The sequence below is a fragment of the Chiloscyllium punctatum genome, chromosome 25 (genome assembly GCF_047496795.1).
Source record: "Chiloscyllium punctatum isolate Juve2018m chromosome 25, sChiPun1.3, whole genome shotgun sequence".
In the NCBI taxonomy this organism is placed as follows: domain Eukaryota; kingdom Metazoa; phylum Chordata; class Chondrichthyes; order Orectolobiformes; family Hemiscylliidae; genus Chiloscyllium; species Chiloscyllium punctatum.
This window is the reverse complement of record NC_092763.1, coordinates 40495927-40511400: the sequence shown is the minus strand read 5'-3', so window position 1 is coordinate 40511400 and position 15474 is coordinate 40495927. Positions and strand designations below refer to the sequence as shown.

General features: G+C 40.4%; 1 protein-coding gene across 6 annotated transcripts in view; it reads left to right on the top strand.

Moving 5' to 3' along the window:
* The window catches only part of LOC140495881 (probable E3 ubiquitin-protein ligase MID2), a 389997-nt gene that overhangs the window by 270160 nt on the left and 104363 nt on the right, over positions 1-15474 (top strand). For 5 of the 6 annotated variants that reach the window (XM_072595110.1, XM_072595107.1, XM_072595108.1 and 2 more), the window contains one exon: positions 4754-5469. In XM_072595110.1, the coding sequence (XP_072451211.1) occupies positions 4810-5469 (660 nt within the window). In that variant the 5' untranslated portion in view covers positions 4754-4809. The remainder of the gene's footprint in view (positions 1-4753; positions 5470-15474) is intronic. The other variant, XM_072595112.1, reaches the window with a different exon arrangement.

Genomic DNA, 15474 nt, shown 5'->3' with positions numbered 1-15474 from the left:
GGAACTGCTTGGAGCAGTGTGGATTTGGACGAAGCTTTGAGATTCCATTGATAATTCAGCACAGTTGTCAGTAAAGATGAAGAGGGGCTCTTCAGTATTTACTTGTCCAGCTGAAAACATTGGAACTTGGAGAAACCCCAGGATTAGTAATAGCTGAGTGAAGCTAGTTGTCTGCAAAAGAACTGGAATTGTGCCCGAGTGGAATGCTGTAGTGCACTCTCAGGAATCCAAAGGGATGCAGCCTTAAGGGAATTGATTGAACTATCAGGACGAGAGTGGTTATTGAGGAAGACTCTGACAAAGTGGTTAATGGTGGGATTTGGAAGCTAGATCTTTGAAACTAAAGAATTGGAATCACTTGAAAAGAAAAAAAGTTTTTCAAATTTGGCATTATATTGAGGGTTGCTGAAAAATCTGTGTGATCTGTCTTGACCATATCTGCTATTTGATACGCTTTCTTGAATATTTGACCACAGTTTATCTGAGTTAAATCATAATTACTTCCTGCTAATTCTGCTGTTAACTATGGGTTGTATATGTAGACTTTATTGTTTTACTTCTGTAACCCTTTTTATAAAAACATAATTTGTTTGTTCAAAAATTCTGAAATCTCATGGCTTTATTCTCAGTAAATATTTGCACAAAGAAAACAAACAACTGGCCCCCTAATGTAATTTGGCAGTTTCACCAGGAATCATACTTTCCTTAAAAATTAAATTTCTGTCTTAAAGATCATCCTCTTGTTGCAGTGGTCTCCCAGTGACTGATCATAACCTACCCATGTGCTTCTCTGATTTTCCCCCTCCCACCCATCCCCTGACTTTCAAGAAGCTATCTGCCTCCCTTAATTGTCATTTTGAGAGAGTCCCTATTCCAACAAGGGTACAACCACATTACAAATGTTACTTTGATCAATTTCCAATCTGAAGCAGGTCCAGGACAAGCAAGTAGTCCCAACACCACCTCCTGTTCCCCAACTCTGGGCAAAATTACGTTACAGGTAACATAACAGATGTTGAATTCAACCTGAGATCAGTTCAGTCTATGAGTCAACTGCTTATTATGATTCAGTGGACTTACCCAGCAGGTCTCTCCTTTTGATTGGCTTACTAGAATTATCAACAAAGTTATAGCATAGAAAGAGGCTATTTGTTCTAACGTGTCTGACTCTGTTCTCTTGAGCAATTCACCTAGTCCAATGTAGAATCATTCCTTCAATAGTGTAAATGTATTTTGATCCAAAATGTATTTACACTCTCGAGTAAGTATAACCTGCTTCTAGGGCCACCCTCTGTTCATATTCATAAAATAAATGAGTTAAAGGGCATTGCCTCCCCTAAGCAGATTCACAATTTCAGATTATATTGTTTTGACATGATACTCAGCCAAGTGATAGTTAATATTTGGATATACTGACAGTTGGTAGACTTGGCACTTGACATATCCAGTCACTGAGAAGCAGCAATCAGCAAAGCAAATGAAATGTTCAAGTATTTTTCTAACATCTAAAAGGCATCTGGATTGGTATATGAATAGGAAGGGTTCAGAGGGATAGAAGCCAACTGCTGGCAAATGGGACTAGATTAGGTTAGGAGATCCGGTCGGCATGGATGAGTTGGACCAAAGAGTCTGTTTCCATGCTGTACAGCTGTATGACTCTATCTGTTGAAGGTTCGTCTGCAAAACACTCATCTGGTTAAATCACATTTTGATTGTATAGCGTTCCAATTTTGACTGAGGAAGATGGTTTTCTCAGATCACCAGGTTAATTTCTACTATCAGAATTGTTATGAGGAAAGGTTGGAGAATTGTGGGTTCTTTGAATGGAGATAACAGAGGTGACTCATAGAAATGTACAAATAAATGGTATAAAAAAGGCAAATATGGAACATTATATTGAGTTCAGTTGAAACAAAACAAAGGATCTTCAGTTCGAATTGGTGAATGAAAAGTCTTCAAAAACTGGGGTCATTATTTGCACTGAACTGTCAGTCTCAGGGCGGCACGGTGGCACAGTGGCTAGCACTGCTGCCTCACAGCGCCAGAGACCTGGGTTCAATTCCCGCCTCAGGCGACTGACTGTGTGGAGTTTGCACATTCTCCCTGTGTCTGCGTGGGTTTCCTCCGGGTGCTCCGGTTTCCTCCCACAGTCCAAAGATGTGCAGGTCAGGTGAATTGGCCATGCTAAATTGCCCGTAGTGTTAGGTAAGGGGTAGATGTAGGGGTATGGGTGGGTTGCGCTTCGGCGGGGCGGTGTGGACTTGTTGGGCCGAAGGGCCTGTTTCCACACTGTAAATAAGTAATCTAAGTAATCAACAATGCAACAAACATTGGAATTTATTTAACAGGCAGTTCAGTGACTGTGTTGTGGAGGAAGAATGGACCAAATGGCCTTCCCTGTCCATATGTGCTAATGATGTTGCTCTAAGATTATCTTGACCTCTTATGATCAAAAGATCAGCAATGATCTCTAACAGACTATTCAATTTTATAGGGTTCTCAGTTATTTAATAGAATCTTTGAGCTGATTACAGATACCAGCCAAAATATTGCTGATGCAAAGAGAGTGCAAGTCAGCACAAAGTAGCAGAATGTATCTGTGTATGGTGTGCTAGCGTGTTTGGAGACACTAACAGGAGGGGAGGCAGCTTCACTAAAGGAAGGAAAGTGGAAATTGGACAGGTTAGCAACTACTCAGCTATTTCTTCTCCACTTCATTTTTTAACTTTCAATTTTGAAAGAGCAGAATGATGCACTTAATCACTTATCAATCCTCCCTACAAAGATTGAGGCAGAGCAGCTGGTATTGTCCAAGATGGCAAACATAGACTCGCAAGGACTTAAATAATGTCTTGCATCATTTCAGTGATGAACTGAGAATTTTTTTCTATTCCAGTAAGAACCTGTTTCTGTTTTCTCCCCCATTCCAAACACATAGTGCACCCACAATTAGACATGATTTTTGTTTGTGTCTGTATGTTACAGTTTACTACTTCCAGTTTGTGCCTTGTCCCTACAGTCCCAATCTGTCTACTCTCCAATAATATTGGAACTTTCAAGGTAGTATGTTTACTGCACAGATAACACATTAACTTCCTCAACATATTAGACTCGAACTCTGATTTTATACAACAGGGCTGAAAATGTGTTGCTGGAAAAGCGCAGCAGGTCAGGCAGCATCCAAGGAGCAGGAGAATCGACATTTCGGGCATAAGCCCTTCTTCTTCAGGAAGGGCTTATGCCCGAAACGTCAATTCTCCTGCTCCTTGGATGCTGCCTGACCTGCTGCACTTTTCCAGCAACACATTTTCAGCTCTGATCTCCAACATCTGCAGTCCTCACTTTCTCCTTTTATACAATAGGCACAAGCCTACTTGAGTAAGACAGAACTTCTGTATGATGCAATATAATTCCAATGCCCTTCCCAACGTCTTTCTACAGATTCTGTGTTTACATTGAAATATCAATATTTGCTCCTGTGTAAGATTTTATGTACTTTGGGGCCAACTTTGATCTTATCGGCTAAATTATTTTAATACGTTAAGGATGTCAACTATGTCTTTCTTTGGAAGAAATAAATGGTTATATCCTACAGTTAACATTGTCCACTAATGATTAAGCTAATCGTATGAACCTGGTTTAAGAACATCATGGGATCACTTACACCTCTCTCGATAATGAGTCACCACACTATTGGCTGCCGTTCCACCCAAAACTGAAAAAGCTTTCCTGTTAATGTTTCACTAATATTACAGGAGGGGTACAATTGCTTTGGAGAAAGTACAGAGGAGATTTACTAGAATGTGGCTGCAGCTTGAAATGTGCAGCAATGAGGCAAGATTGGATAGGCTAGATTAATTTTCTTTAGAATCAGTGAGGCTGATGGGGATTCTTTTGAGGTGTACAAAAGAAGGCAAACCTGTGAGATCAGTTAATAAGGGGGCACAGATTGAAGATGATGGGCAGAGCAATTAGAGAGGACCTGAGAAAAAGTTTTATGACTAAAACTGAAATTGATCGATGCCCTGAATGTACTGCCTGGTTTGATGCTTGGGGCCAAAAGCCTCAAGTTATTTATTTATCCCTCACCTGAAGTGCTGTAATTTCCAAAGCTAAGGATGAGGGCTGGGTTTAAAATAAGTTGCTTTCTTCTCTTTTTGGTAAATGTAGACTAAGTGGCCTCTTTTTATTTGTTATGACCTTTTCTATTTGGTGGAAACATTTTGCGTAAAGTCACCACACCTGTACTCTGCCTTCCTCCCGCCATGCCTGAATAGTTTGCCACCACCATCTCAATTCAGAATGTTGAAACTTTCTGGAGCTCAGCTTCATTGAATGCCAGTAGCCCTTCAGTAATTTGTCCAACTTTTCCTATGATGCCAGGCAGAAACAGTATTCAAAGTGAGGCTGAGTCGCCCAAAGCTGATACCCTTTTCATATGATATCTATATGTATGGAAATTTCAGCAGGGGTCACTTGGAACTGAGCAAGACCTGAACCTATCATATCTATTTTGCTTTTCTAAAACTTACACCATAAATTAATGTTGACATCAGCCCAACAATAAGCACAGGTTTTCAGGTTCACTCCCATATGACGGAAGGCCTAATGAACTTCAGGAGAACCAATGCTCCTTAATAGTGGTCTTGATCTTTATTTTAAGATTATAGGCATAGTTGAAGGAAAGATCTATGCCATACTTTTAATGGTGTGTGGTCCACCTAAGTTGATGTTTTTCTCTTTCTCCTTGTAGGTTGCTGACCAGCTTCCCTGGGTACCGCTGGTGATGCAAGTTTGTTTTGCCTGAAGATGGAAACACTTGAATCTGAATTAACCTGCCCAATTTGTCTGGAGCTATTTGAAGATCCTCTGCTCTTACCGTGTGCCCACAGCTTGTGTTTTAACTGCGCCCACCGGATCCTCGTTTCTCACTGCACCTCCAACGAGACGATCCAATCGATTGCTGCCTTCCAGTGTCCGACCTGCCGATATGTTATCTCTTTGAACCACCGCGGCTTGGAGGGCTTGAAGCGGAATGTAACTCTGCAAAACATCATTGATCGCTTTCAGAAAGCCTCGCTGAGTGGACCCAACTCCCCCAGTGAATGTCGCCGTGACCGGCCATACAAGGATCCTGTCACCATGTCCTCTGAGAGGGTTCAGTGCCAGTTCTGTGAGCAAGAGCCACCACGAGATGCCGTCAAGACTTGTGTGACCTGTGAGGTCTCCTACTGTGACCGGTGCCTCCGGGCCACCCACCCCAACAAGAAGCCGTTCACTGGCCACCGGTTGATTGAGCCCATTCCGGACTCTCACCTCCACGGACTGATGTGTCTGGAGCATGAAGATGAAAAGGTGAATATGTACTGTGTCACGGATGATCAGCTGATCTGTGCCTTATGCAAACTTGTAGGACGCCACCGGGAGCACCAGGTTTCCTCACTGAGTGATAGATATGACAAACTTAAGGTACAGTATATGAAGATTCATTATCTGAAAACACTTATTTTTAAAATCCATTTGGATTCAATATTGTAGCCTGAAGTTGGATAATCAATGACTAAATCTTAACTTTAAGAATCTCACCCTTTTTTTTGCAGTATTTCAGCCTCCTCAATACAGTTTTAAATGTCCATCAAAACAGGTAGATTTCACTTTTCGGTTTAGTAAGTTACTGCAAAGAATGAAACCTCAGACAATGCAGCATTTCCTAAATGCTGCATTGCTGTGTCAACCCAGATTAAACTCTACATCCATCTCTTGAGAGCAGAGTTTTAACCGTCTTCTGCCTCAGAAACAAGATTGTCAACACCTATATACGATCCATACTAACTCTAACTCTGTACATTTGAGTGGCAATGCTTGGAGAACAAACGTGAGAACAAGACCTTTCAACAGGCCTGAATAGGTAAACCAGTAACTAGAGGAGACACAGCTATCTGACTGGTGCACAAATGGGGAAGGACAAATCAATATATTGTATATTTTCCTCCAAGTAATTTATGATCTGAAATGGATGGTGGAATCAGATTCAACTAATTTTCAACATATTAGATACCTATCTGAAAAATAAAATTACTGCAAGGCTGTAAAAGAGGAGTGGGAATAATTAGTATGATAGAATAAATTAACTCCTTTTGTGTGTATGGTTTTGCTTTTAGCAAGAAATACCCAGAAAAAGACATAGGAAATGTGATCTATATGCGCATTCTTAATATTTTTTCTTTCTAAGTAATAATAATTAAGTACTAAGAGAAGTAAACAGGGCTTTTATTTTTAATTTTAAAAAGAAGTTTAAATTTGGACACAGCCCCATTCAAAACCGATGCACTAAATGAGCATTACAGCCTGAAAAAGCTTTCCAAGGTATTTCACCAGGTTAGTAAATAGCAGACAAAAACACAATCTTGTGTACTGTACATGATTTACAAATTTGTTTCAGTAATGTGGCTTTTTTCAAAAAGGCATCTTAACATCTCAAGAATATCTGGTTCTGCTTTCCCTCCTTCCAACCCAATTTCATTAACAGTGCTAAGAATGACAAGCTCTACTAAGAAGCACATTTCCCCATTAGTGACGTACAATAAAAAGTCATTTGTTTTGGGGCCTTGTTGGAGAGGTTAATCTGTTTAATATGTTACTCAAATAACATCTGGCAGAAAAAAGTGTACTAACTATTTTTCTCAATTTGGAACAGCACTACTCATCTTTATCTTGATTTTTTTTATTGAGTTCAAAAAGTTTGGCTGTTCAGTTTGCGCAAGGTATTATTTTCACATTTTTGCAAATAGCCTATGGCATCAATTCTGTAAATTTATAAATATATTGGTAATGCTACATGTTGACAATTCTAGTTAGAAATCCCTTCCATTTGAAACAGATATTAATTTTATTTTTACCTAATTTTTGTTTTTCTTTCCTCTTCATACTGACAAATTCCAATAGTTACGTGCCCATTTGAATGGGAGTAGCCATAATATGCTATTTAGTGTCTATCAGCTATCTTCATTGTATCATTAATCATAGAATCGCTACAATGTCCAAGCAGACCATTTAGCCCACTGAGTGCACACCACCGCCGCCCACCCCGCTCCAAAACAGCATCCCACCCGACCAAACCCTCTAATCTATCCTTGTAACCCTGCATTTCCCATGGCTAATCCGTCTGGCCAGAGTCAGAAATCACACAAGACCAGGTTATAGTCCAACAGGTTTATTTGAAATCACAAGCTTTTGGAGTGTAGCCCCTTTGTCAGATGACTTTTGATTTTGTCCACCCCAGTCCAACACTGGCGCTTCCACACCCCACCTAGCTAGCACATCCCTGGACACAATGGGCAATTTAGCATGGCCAATCCACCTAACCAGCACATCTTTGGACTGTGGGAGGAAACCAGAGCACCCAGAGGAAACTCACGTAGATACGGGTGAATATGCAAACCCACACACAGTTGCTAGAGGCTGGACTCAAACCCAGGTCCCTGGTGCTATGAGGCAGCAGTGCTCACTGAGTCACTTTGCTGTTCCATCTTGTATCCTTTGATGCCTGAAGGTAAAACTGAAAAGAGTCACAGAACCGACAGGTTGTTCATGAAATCAAAAGTTTCAAAGAATTTTCCCAAAAATCAGATTATGGTTTACAAATGGCAGAAAATACCTCTCCCTGGTGTAGCAAGTGTCATGGCAAATAGGGTAAAGATGAAAAACAAATCAGAATCTCGCCGTTGAAGACAAAATTTTATTCCTTTGTCCTGTCCTCAAGCCTTAAGTGGTGAGTTCAGAATCTCTGCTACTCAATTTCCATGTACTTGCATCATATTAGAGCCCCAACTATTTACATCCAACTTCCAATTATCCCCTTCTACATTGCAAAACCGTACAGCACAAATTCCTAATAAAGTAAAACTGATTATTGCAGCTCACTGAATGCCTGTCCCAGTCGTCATGCCATTGTTTCTACACAATCCTGCCTGCTCCATGGACTCTAGTTTTCTTGGTTCTTCATCCACACAAATCTAGTTATCCAGTCTCGGCACATGATCATGCATGCCCACTGATTAACTCAATCAAAACATCAGGCCTTTAGTACTTTGGAGCTGTCAGACCCCATGACTTCTGCCAGGTCACTTTGTATGCAAGGACAAATATGTAAGTTATGTACCAATGTCAGATGCTTGCTTCTGAATTGACATGGACATGCATCTTCTGACTCTGCTTGTTTTCTTAGCACTCACTGACTTTAGCACTGAGTTATACGCCTGTGTATATGTCACCTTTGAATTTAAGATCAGAATATTTTTCAACCATCCCTAAAGGCTGCCTCGAACAGATGTTGGATCCCTTACATATGTAAATTAGGAGGTTAAAACCTGTTTTAGACCCCATGGATTATAGTGATGTAAGCTCAGCATGTCTGGCAGTAGCTATGGAGAAAGAAACAGGGTTACGTTTCGAGTTCAATGTGAATCTTCAGACTCGGCCAAAGCTACTGCGTTTCTCTCTATCTTTATTTTCATTTATGATCTTGAGCATTGGCAGTATTTTGTTTTTGTGTTGAAGACAATAGGCAATAGGTGCAGGAGTAGGCCATTCTGCCCTTCGAGCCTGCACCACCATTCAATATGTTAATGGCTGATCATCCTTAATCAGTATTCTCTTCCTGCCTTACCTCAATAACCCTTGATTCCACTATCCTTGAGAGCTCTATCCAACTCTTTCTTAAATGAATCCAGAGACTGGACCTCCACTGCCCTCTGGGGCAGAGCATTCCACACACCCACCACTCTCTGGGTGAAGCAGTTTCTCCTCATCTCTGTCCTAAATGGTCTACCCCGTATTTTTAAGCTGTGTCCTCTGGTTCGGCACTCACCCATCAGCGGAAACATGTTTCCTGCCTCCAGAATGTCTAATCCTTTAATAATCTTGTATGTCTCAATCAGATCCCCTCTCAGTCTACTAAACTCAAGGATATACAAGCCCAGTCGCTCCACTCTTTCAGCATAAGGTAGTCCCGCCATTCCAGGAATTGACCTCCTGAATCTACGCTGCACTCCCTCAATAGCCAGAATGTCTTTCCTCAAATTTGGAGACCAGAACTGCACACACTACTCCAGGTCTGGTCTCACCAGGGCCCTGTACAGCTGCAGAAGAACCTTTTTGCTTCTATACTCAATCCCTCTTGTTTTGAAGGCCAGCATGCTATTAGCCGCCTTCACTACCTGCTGTACCTGCATGCTTACCTTCATTGACTGGTGTACAAGAACACCCAGATCTCTTTGTACTGCCACTTTACCTAAATTGATTCCATTTAGGTAGTAATTTGCCTTCCTGTTCTTGCCACCAAAGTGGATAACTATACATTTATCCACATTAAACTGCATCTGCCATGCATCTGACCACTCACCTAACCTGTCCAGGTCTCCTAACATCCTCCTCCCATTTCACCCTGCCACCCAGCTTAGTATCATCAGCAAATTTGCTAATGTTATTACTAATACCGTCTTCTATATCGTTAATATATATTGTAAAAAGCTGCGGTCCCAGCACTGATCCCTGTGGTACCCCACTGGTCACTGCCTGCCATTCCGAAATGGAGCTGTTTATCACTACTTTGTTTCCTGTCAGCCAACCTACTTTCAATCCAAGTTAGTACTTTGCCCCCAATACCATGCACCCTAATTTTGCTCACTAACCTCCAATGTGGGACTTTTTCAAAAGCTTTCTGAAAGTCCAGGTACACTACATCTACTGGATCTCCCTCGTCCATCTTCAGAGCTACATCCTCAAAAAATTCCAGAAGATTAGTCAAGCATGATTTCCCCTTCATAAATCCATGCTGACTCTGACCTATCCTGTTACTACTATCCAGATGTGTCGTAATTTCATCCTTTATAATAGACTCCAGCATCTTTCCCACCACTGAGGTCAGACTAACTGGTCTATAATTTCCTGCTTTCTCTCTCCCACCTTTCTTAAAAAGTGGTACAACATTAGTCACCCTCCAATCTGCAGGAACTGATCCCGAATCTATCGAACTCTGGAAGTTAATCACCAACGCTTCCACGATTTCTCGAGCCACCTCCTTCAGTACCCTGGGATGTAGACCATCGGGCCCCGGGGACTTATCAACCTTTAGACCTAACAGTCTCTCCAACACCAATTCCTGGCAAATATAAATTCCCTTCAGTTCAGATCCTTCAACCACTGTTACCTCAGGGAGATTGTTTGTGTCTTCCCCAGTGAACAAAGATCTGAAGTACCAATTCAATTCTTCTGCCATTTCTTTGTTCTCCGTAATATATTTCCCTGTTTCTGTCTTCAAGGGCCCAATTTTAGTCTTCACCATTTTTTTGCCTTTCACATACCTAAAAAAGCTTTTACTATCCTCCTTTATATTTTTGGCCAGTTTACCTTCGTACCTCATTTTTTCTCTGTGTATTTCCTTCTTAGTAATCCTCTGTTGTTCTTTAAAAGCTTCTCAGTCCTCCGTTTTCCCACTTATCTTTGCTATGTTATACTTTTTCTCTTTTAACTTTATATGTTTCTTAACTTCCCTCGTCAGCCACGGCCACCCATACCTCCTCCTAGGATCTTTCTTCCTTTTAGGAATGAACTGATCCTGCATCTTCTGCATTATACCCAGAGATATCTGCCATTGTTCCTCCATTGTCATCCCTGCTAAGGTATTGCACCATTGAACTTTGGCCAGCTCCTCCCTCATAACTCCATAGTTCCCTTTATTCAGCAGAAATATTGTCACTTCCGATTGAACCCTCTCCCTCTCAAATTGCAGATTGAAGCTTCTTGTATTATGGTCACTACTTCCCAATGGCTCCTTCACTTCGAGGTCCCTGATCAATTCTGGTTCATTGCACAATACCAGATCCAGAATTGTCTTCTCCCTGGTAGGCTCCAGTACCAGCTGTTCTAAGAATCCGTCTCTTTGTTGAGGTCCAATACCATCCTGATTCTCCCAGTCTACCTGCATGTTGAAATCCCCCACAACAACTGTAGTAACATCTTTGCGACAGGCCAATTTCAGCTCCTGATTCAACTTGCACCTGACATCCAGACTACTGTTTGGGGGCTTGTAGATAACTCCCAAGAGGGTCTTTTTACCCTTAGAATTTCTCAGCTGTATCCATACTGACTCTACATCCCCTGATTCTAGGTCCCCCCGCGCAAGGGACTGAATATCATCTCTTGCCAACATGGCCATCCCACCCCCTCTGCCCGTCAGTCTGTCCTTACGATAGCACGCGTAGCCTTAAATATTCATTTCCCAGGCCCTGTCCACTTGAAGCCACGTCTCAGTTATCCCCATAATATTGTATCTGCCAATTTCCAAAAGAGCTTCAAGCTCATCCATCTTATTTCTAATGCTTTGTGCATTCATATATAGTATTTTTAATTTGTTACTGCCTTCACCCTTCCCATCAACTCCTATTTCACTCAACTTTACAGCATGATCCCTTTTTGAGTTTTCTGCTTCATTGATACCGTTGTCTTTCTTGACTTCCCTTGTTCTCACTTTCCCTTCAATTTCCTTCTTAAACATCCAGTTTGTCCCCCACCCCACTACTTAGTTTAAACGTTACTGCATTGTCGTAGCAAAACTGCCTGCCCAAATGCTGGTCCCCAACCTATTAAGGTGCAAACTGTCTCTCTTGTATAATTTACGCTTACCACAAAACATACCCCAGTGATCCAAGAATTTAAATCCTTGCTTCCTGCACCAGTTCCCCTGCCACACATTCAAGTCCATTATCTCCCCGTTTCTGGCCTCACCAGCCCGAGGAACTATGAATTGCAATGGATTCTTCTGCATTAACAACAGCCATTGAGAAAACTACACTTTTCATTTTCAATAATTTTGAAAACACATTTTGAGAAAGGAGGAGAATGAGGACAATATCTGTGACTGCATAGTTCCCCTGTGATCTACCCCCATTGTCGCTGTATCAACCCTCACATCATCTTACACTGGTGCTGATACAGATAAGACATGCTCTTACTGAATGTTGAATGATCTCCAAATATTTGAAGTTCCAGGCCTAAATTAGGCTGGGCTCAAACTTTCTCATTCAGGCCCTCCTCATTGTATCTGAATATGGACTGTAATCACTGATCCTTCCCTGAGTGATACAGCAGTAGGAGAAAGTGAGGACTGCAGATGCTGGAGATCAGAGCTGAAAATGTGTTGCTGGAAAAGCTCAGCAGGTCAGGCAGCATCCAAGGAGCAGGAGAATCGACATTTGGGGCATAAGCCCTTCTTCAGGAATTCCTGCTCCTTGTATGCTGCCTGACCTGCGCTTTTCCAGCAACACATTTTTCAGCTCTGATACAGCAGTAGCATCAACTTGAATATTTATACATCTAAAGAAGTTTAAAAACATGTTACAGAAAACCATGCTAATCAGGCAAGAAAAATAATTTGGGAAAAGGTCGAATATGAACAAATGAAAAGGTTTTTATTTGACTTGTGAAGGTTAGGAGCAAGATGAAGAGATTTTGAGAGAATTCCAGACCACAGAGAGAGCATGATTTATAGAGCACCAATTGTGAAAAGGGAGAAGTTAGAAGAAAGTGAGAATGTAATGCGAGAGGATGATGCTTGTGATATTGTAATCTGAACTGGAGACAAAAAGTCTGAGATTTAATCTTTGTTTTGGGCCCCTTGAAGGATAATACTTCTGGGAGTATGGAACTTTTTATAGCAGAACCACTCTGTGTCAGCTCAGACACTGAGTGTCTGTGAACATCATATTTGTGTGTGTATATAAAAATATGTAAGTAAAAATATATATTAATGAGCTGTAATAATGTCTGATTAATCTTTCAATACCATATTACCCATATCTTAGTTTATGTTGCATTGATAATGTAAGCATTGCCAGAGCAGGTAAAGGTACCTGGCTGGAGACAAATGTACATCAACCATGATGTCTTTGAGTCAAATAGCTTGTAGGTACATGCTGATACAGCTTAGATATATGAATATTAGCCAGGAGGGTTAAGCTCCTCAAGGCAAATACTGCCATTGTTCCACAGGCAATGAGGAAAGTTATGGCCCTGATTTCTGAAATTGTCAAAACAGGGATATAGTAGATATTAGTTATTGGGTAACCTGAAGCTGCTGAAAATTCAGAGCATTGAATGCTTAGCCATATAAACAGAAAATAATCACCACCTATAACTGGTTTGCTGCAGTGTAACGTCAAAAGTACTATCACTTATTTCTGTAGCAAAAGAGAAATTCAAGGAACTTAATTTGAACCCAAGGCTCAGGGAATTCCCAGATGCTAGTGTGCCTGTGAAACTAGATAGTTTTCCACAAAACAACCCCACGATGTCGACTGTTGTCTCCAAGGTTTGTTACTGATATACTCTGAAAGTAGATGAGTTTCAAATGTGTTCCACTGGCATTTAGCCAGATCTGCAGAACAATTCAGCCACATTTAGTAATTTACTAGTATTGTTGTGACAAGAGGACATAGAAACTGTTGACAAAAGGAAAAATGCACAATTGAACAATTGAGGGTAGGCTAGATGAGATATTGTATCAAGTGATCAGACATAAGCCTGTGATGGCAAAGGCCTCCTTTATGTAACTACTAAGACTGCCTTCAGAGGCTCCAATTGTATCTCAAAGAGGGAAGGGAACTAAACTCCACTGTTGATTGTTGTCTAAATGGGCTGCATGGAGGTTTGCTTTTTCTTCCCAAAAATGTCCTAAATCCATGTATTTCGTTTTATTGAATTTTATCTTAACTTTAATATTTTAGATTTTGCAATAAAATTCAACTTGTCCCTGTACAGCATGTTCTAATCAGTATGACTGTAATAGAACATATTTCTAGGGCAAAAACAGTTTAAACTGGAAATAACAGGATGCAGTAGATATATTTCTCTGTTTATATCATGTTTTACTTCGTGTGAAGGCAAAACTGGGCAAACCTACGTGCATCTCATACTTCCCCTGCTTCAATATCTTTCTGAAGTGCTGGCAAAGAGTTTGCATACGAATTTGCCCAAGTACCACTTTAATGTCCACAAGAGATCAGTAGGAACTCCATGTCTCCAAGGTTTTTGTCATATTTAAGAAGAGTGATTGAGCAAGTTTCTGGGAGAAGTCCTGGCATCACTAACCACTCTCTCATGAACATAATTGAATGCAGTAAAAGTGATTAGTAGCATATTTGAATCATATTTGTGTTCAGTCAGCAAATTCCAGGGAGGGAATTGGAAACAATGTATTTTAAGAGGAAGAGGGGAAATAAAAATAGGCAAGTTTTAGGTGTTTGCTACAGAGGTGATCCATAACTGGCTTTAATGAGCATTCTGAAGTCAGCAAATCCTATTGCATCTTGTTATTTTAATTTGTGGGTTTTTTTTCAAATATACAATGGAAAATATTTTGTTTAATATTTTTGTATTTGCTACATTGTGTTAGCTTCATTTCTTTAGGTTTCAACCTCCTTTATATATGTGGTCACTTGTTCTTGGGCTAATTACCTCTAGTGTTAAGATCCACAGTAAACAATGAAGTTTTTAAAATAGGTTATTATAGTACAATATTCAGTAATCCCAGCTTTGCAGATATGACATATTATCTTTCTCTTGCTGTTTGAACAATAACAATAGATCTGTTATTAGCCAAGAATTTGTAAGGAAAACCAGTTCACAACTTAAGATATGCATTTGATCAAAACCCTTTTGGAATTTGAGCTGAAATGTTTCATCTTCCTGATGTTTTCTGATGGAAGAGGATGGAAAGATGGTTGAAATTGGAACAATATCTCTGTAGCAGTTTGGTACCCATATTTATTAATATTCTTGCTCACAGGCAACATAAAATGATTTTTATTCAAGATAGTGTTCCATGATATAAAGAGAAAAACTGAATCATTGCTGAATTCAATAGCATTTCAAAAAGTAGCATTTAGCAGTAGTAAATAACAGCTTACAAACTCTTATTTGTCAGTACCCACCAATTGCTAAATTGACATGCAGATGACTTAAGGCCAAATAAACATCTTTGGGCCATTCAGATTGATGCTAATGTCTTGCTTTTATAATACTTAATTCAGGGAATATTTCTAAATGCTTCTGTTCAAGTACATAACTTTGCTATATGCTCACAATACAAAATAATGAAATTTAAAAGGTGCTTTATCTTTATGGAATGTCACTGTCTTCATTTACCCACTTATAATCCATAACACATTCAACTCTCCCATTGGTTTCTGTCTGAGCCTGAGCATTTGCAAACTTGGTTGTAATTATCCCTTAACTGACCACTTAAGGCAATTGGCTCACCATTGGTCTGATTATTTGCCTTCCCTATAATTGGTTTCCAGGCTTGATAACTATGAAGACCTGTCTGCCTGGTTGGGAAAGTGGAATGGGGGTATCCATTTAATCCTATCTGAGGCAAATTGGATGCAAGGCAAAGGGGCAGCTTTTGAGGGCACT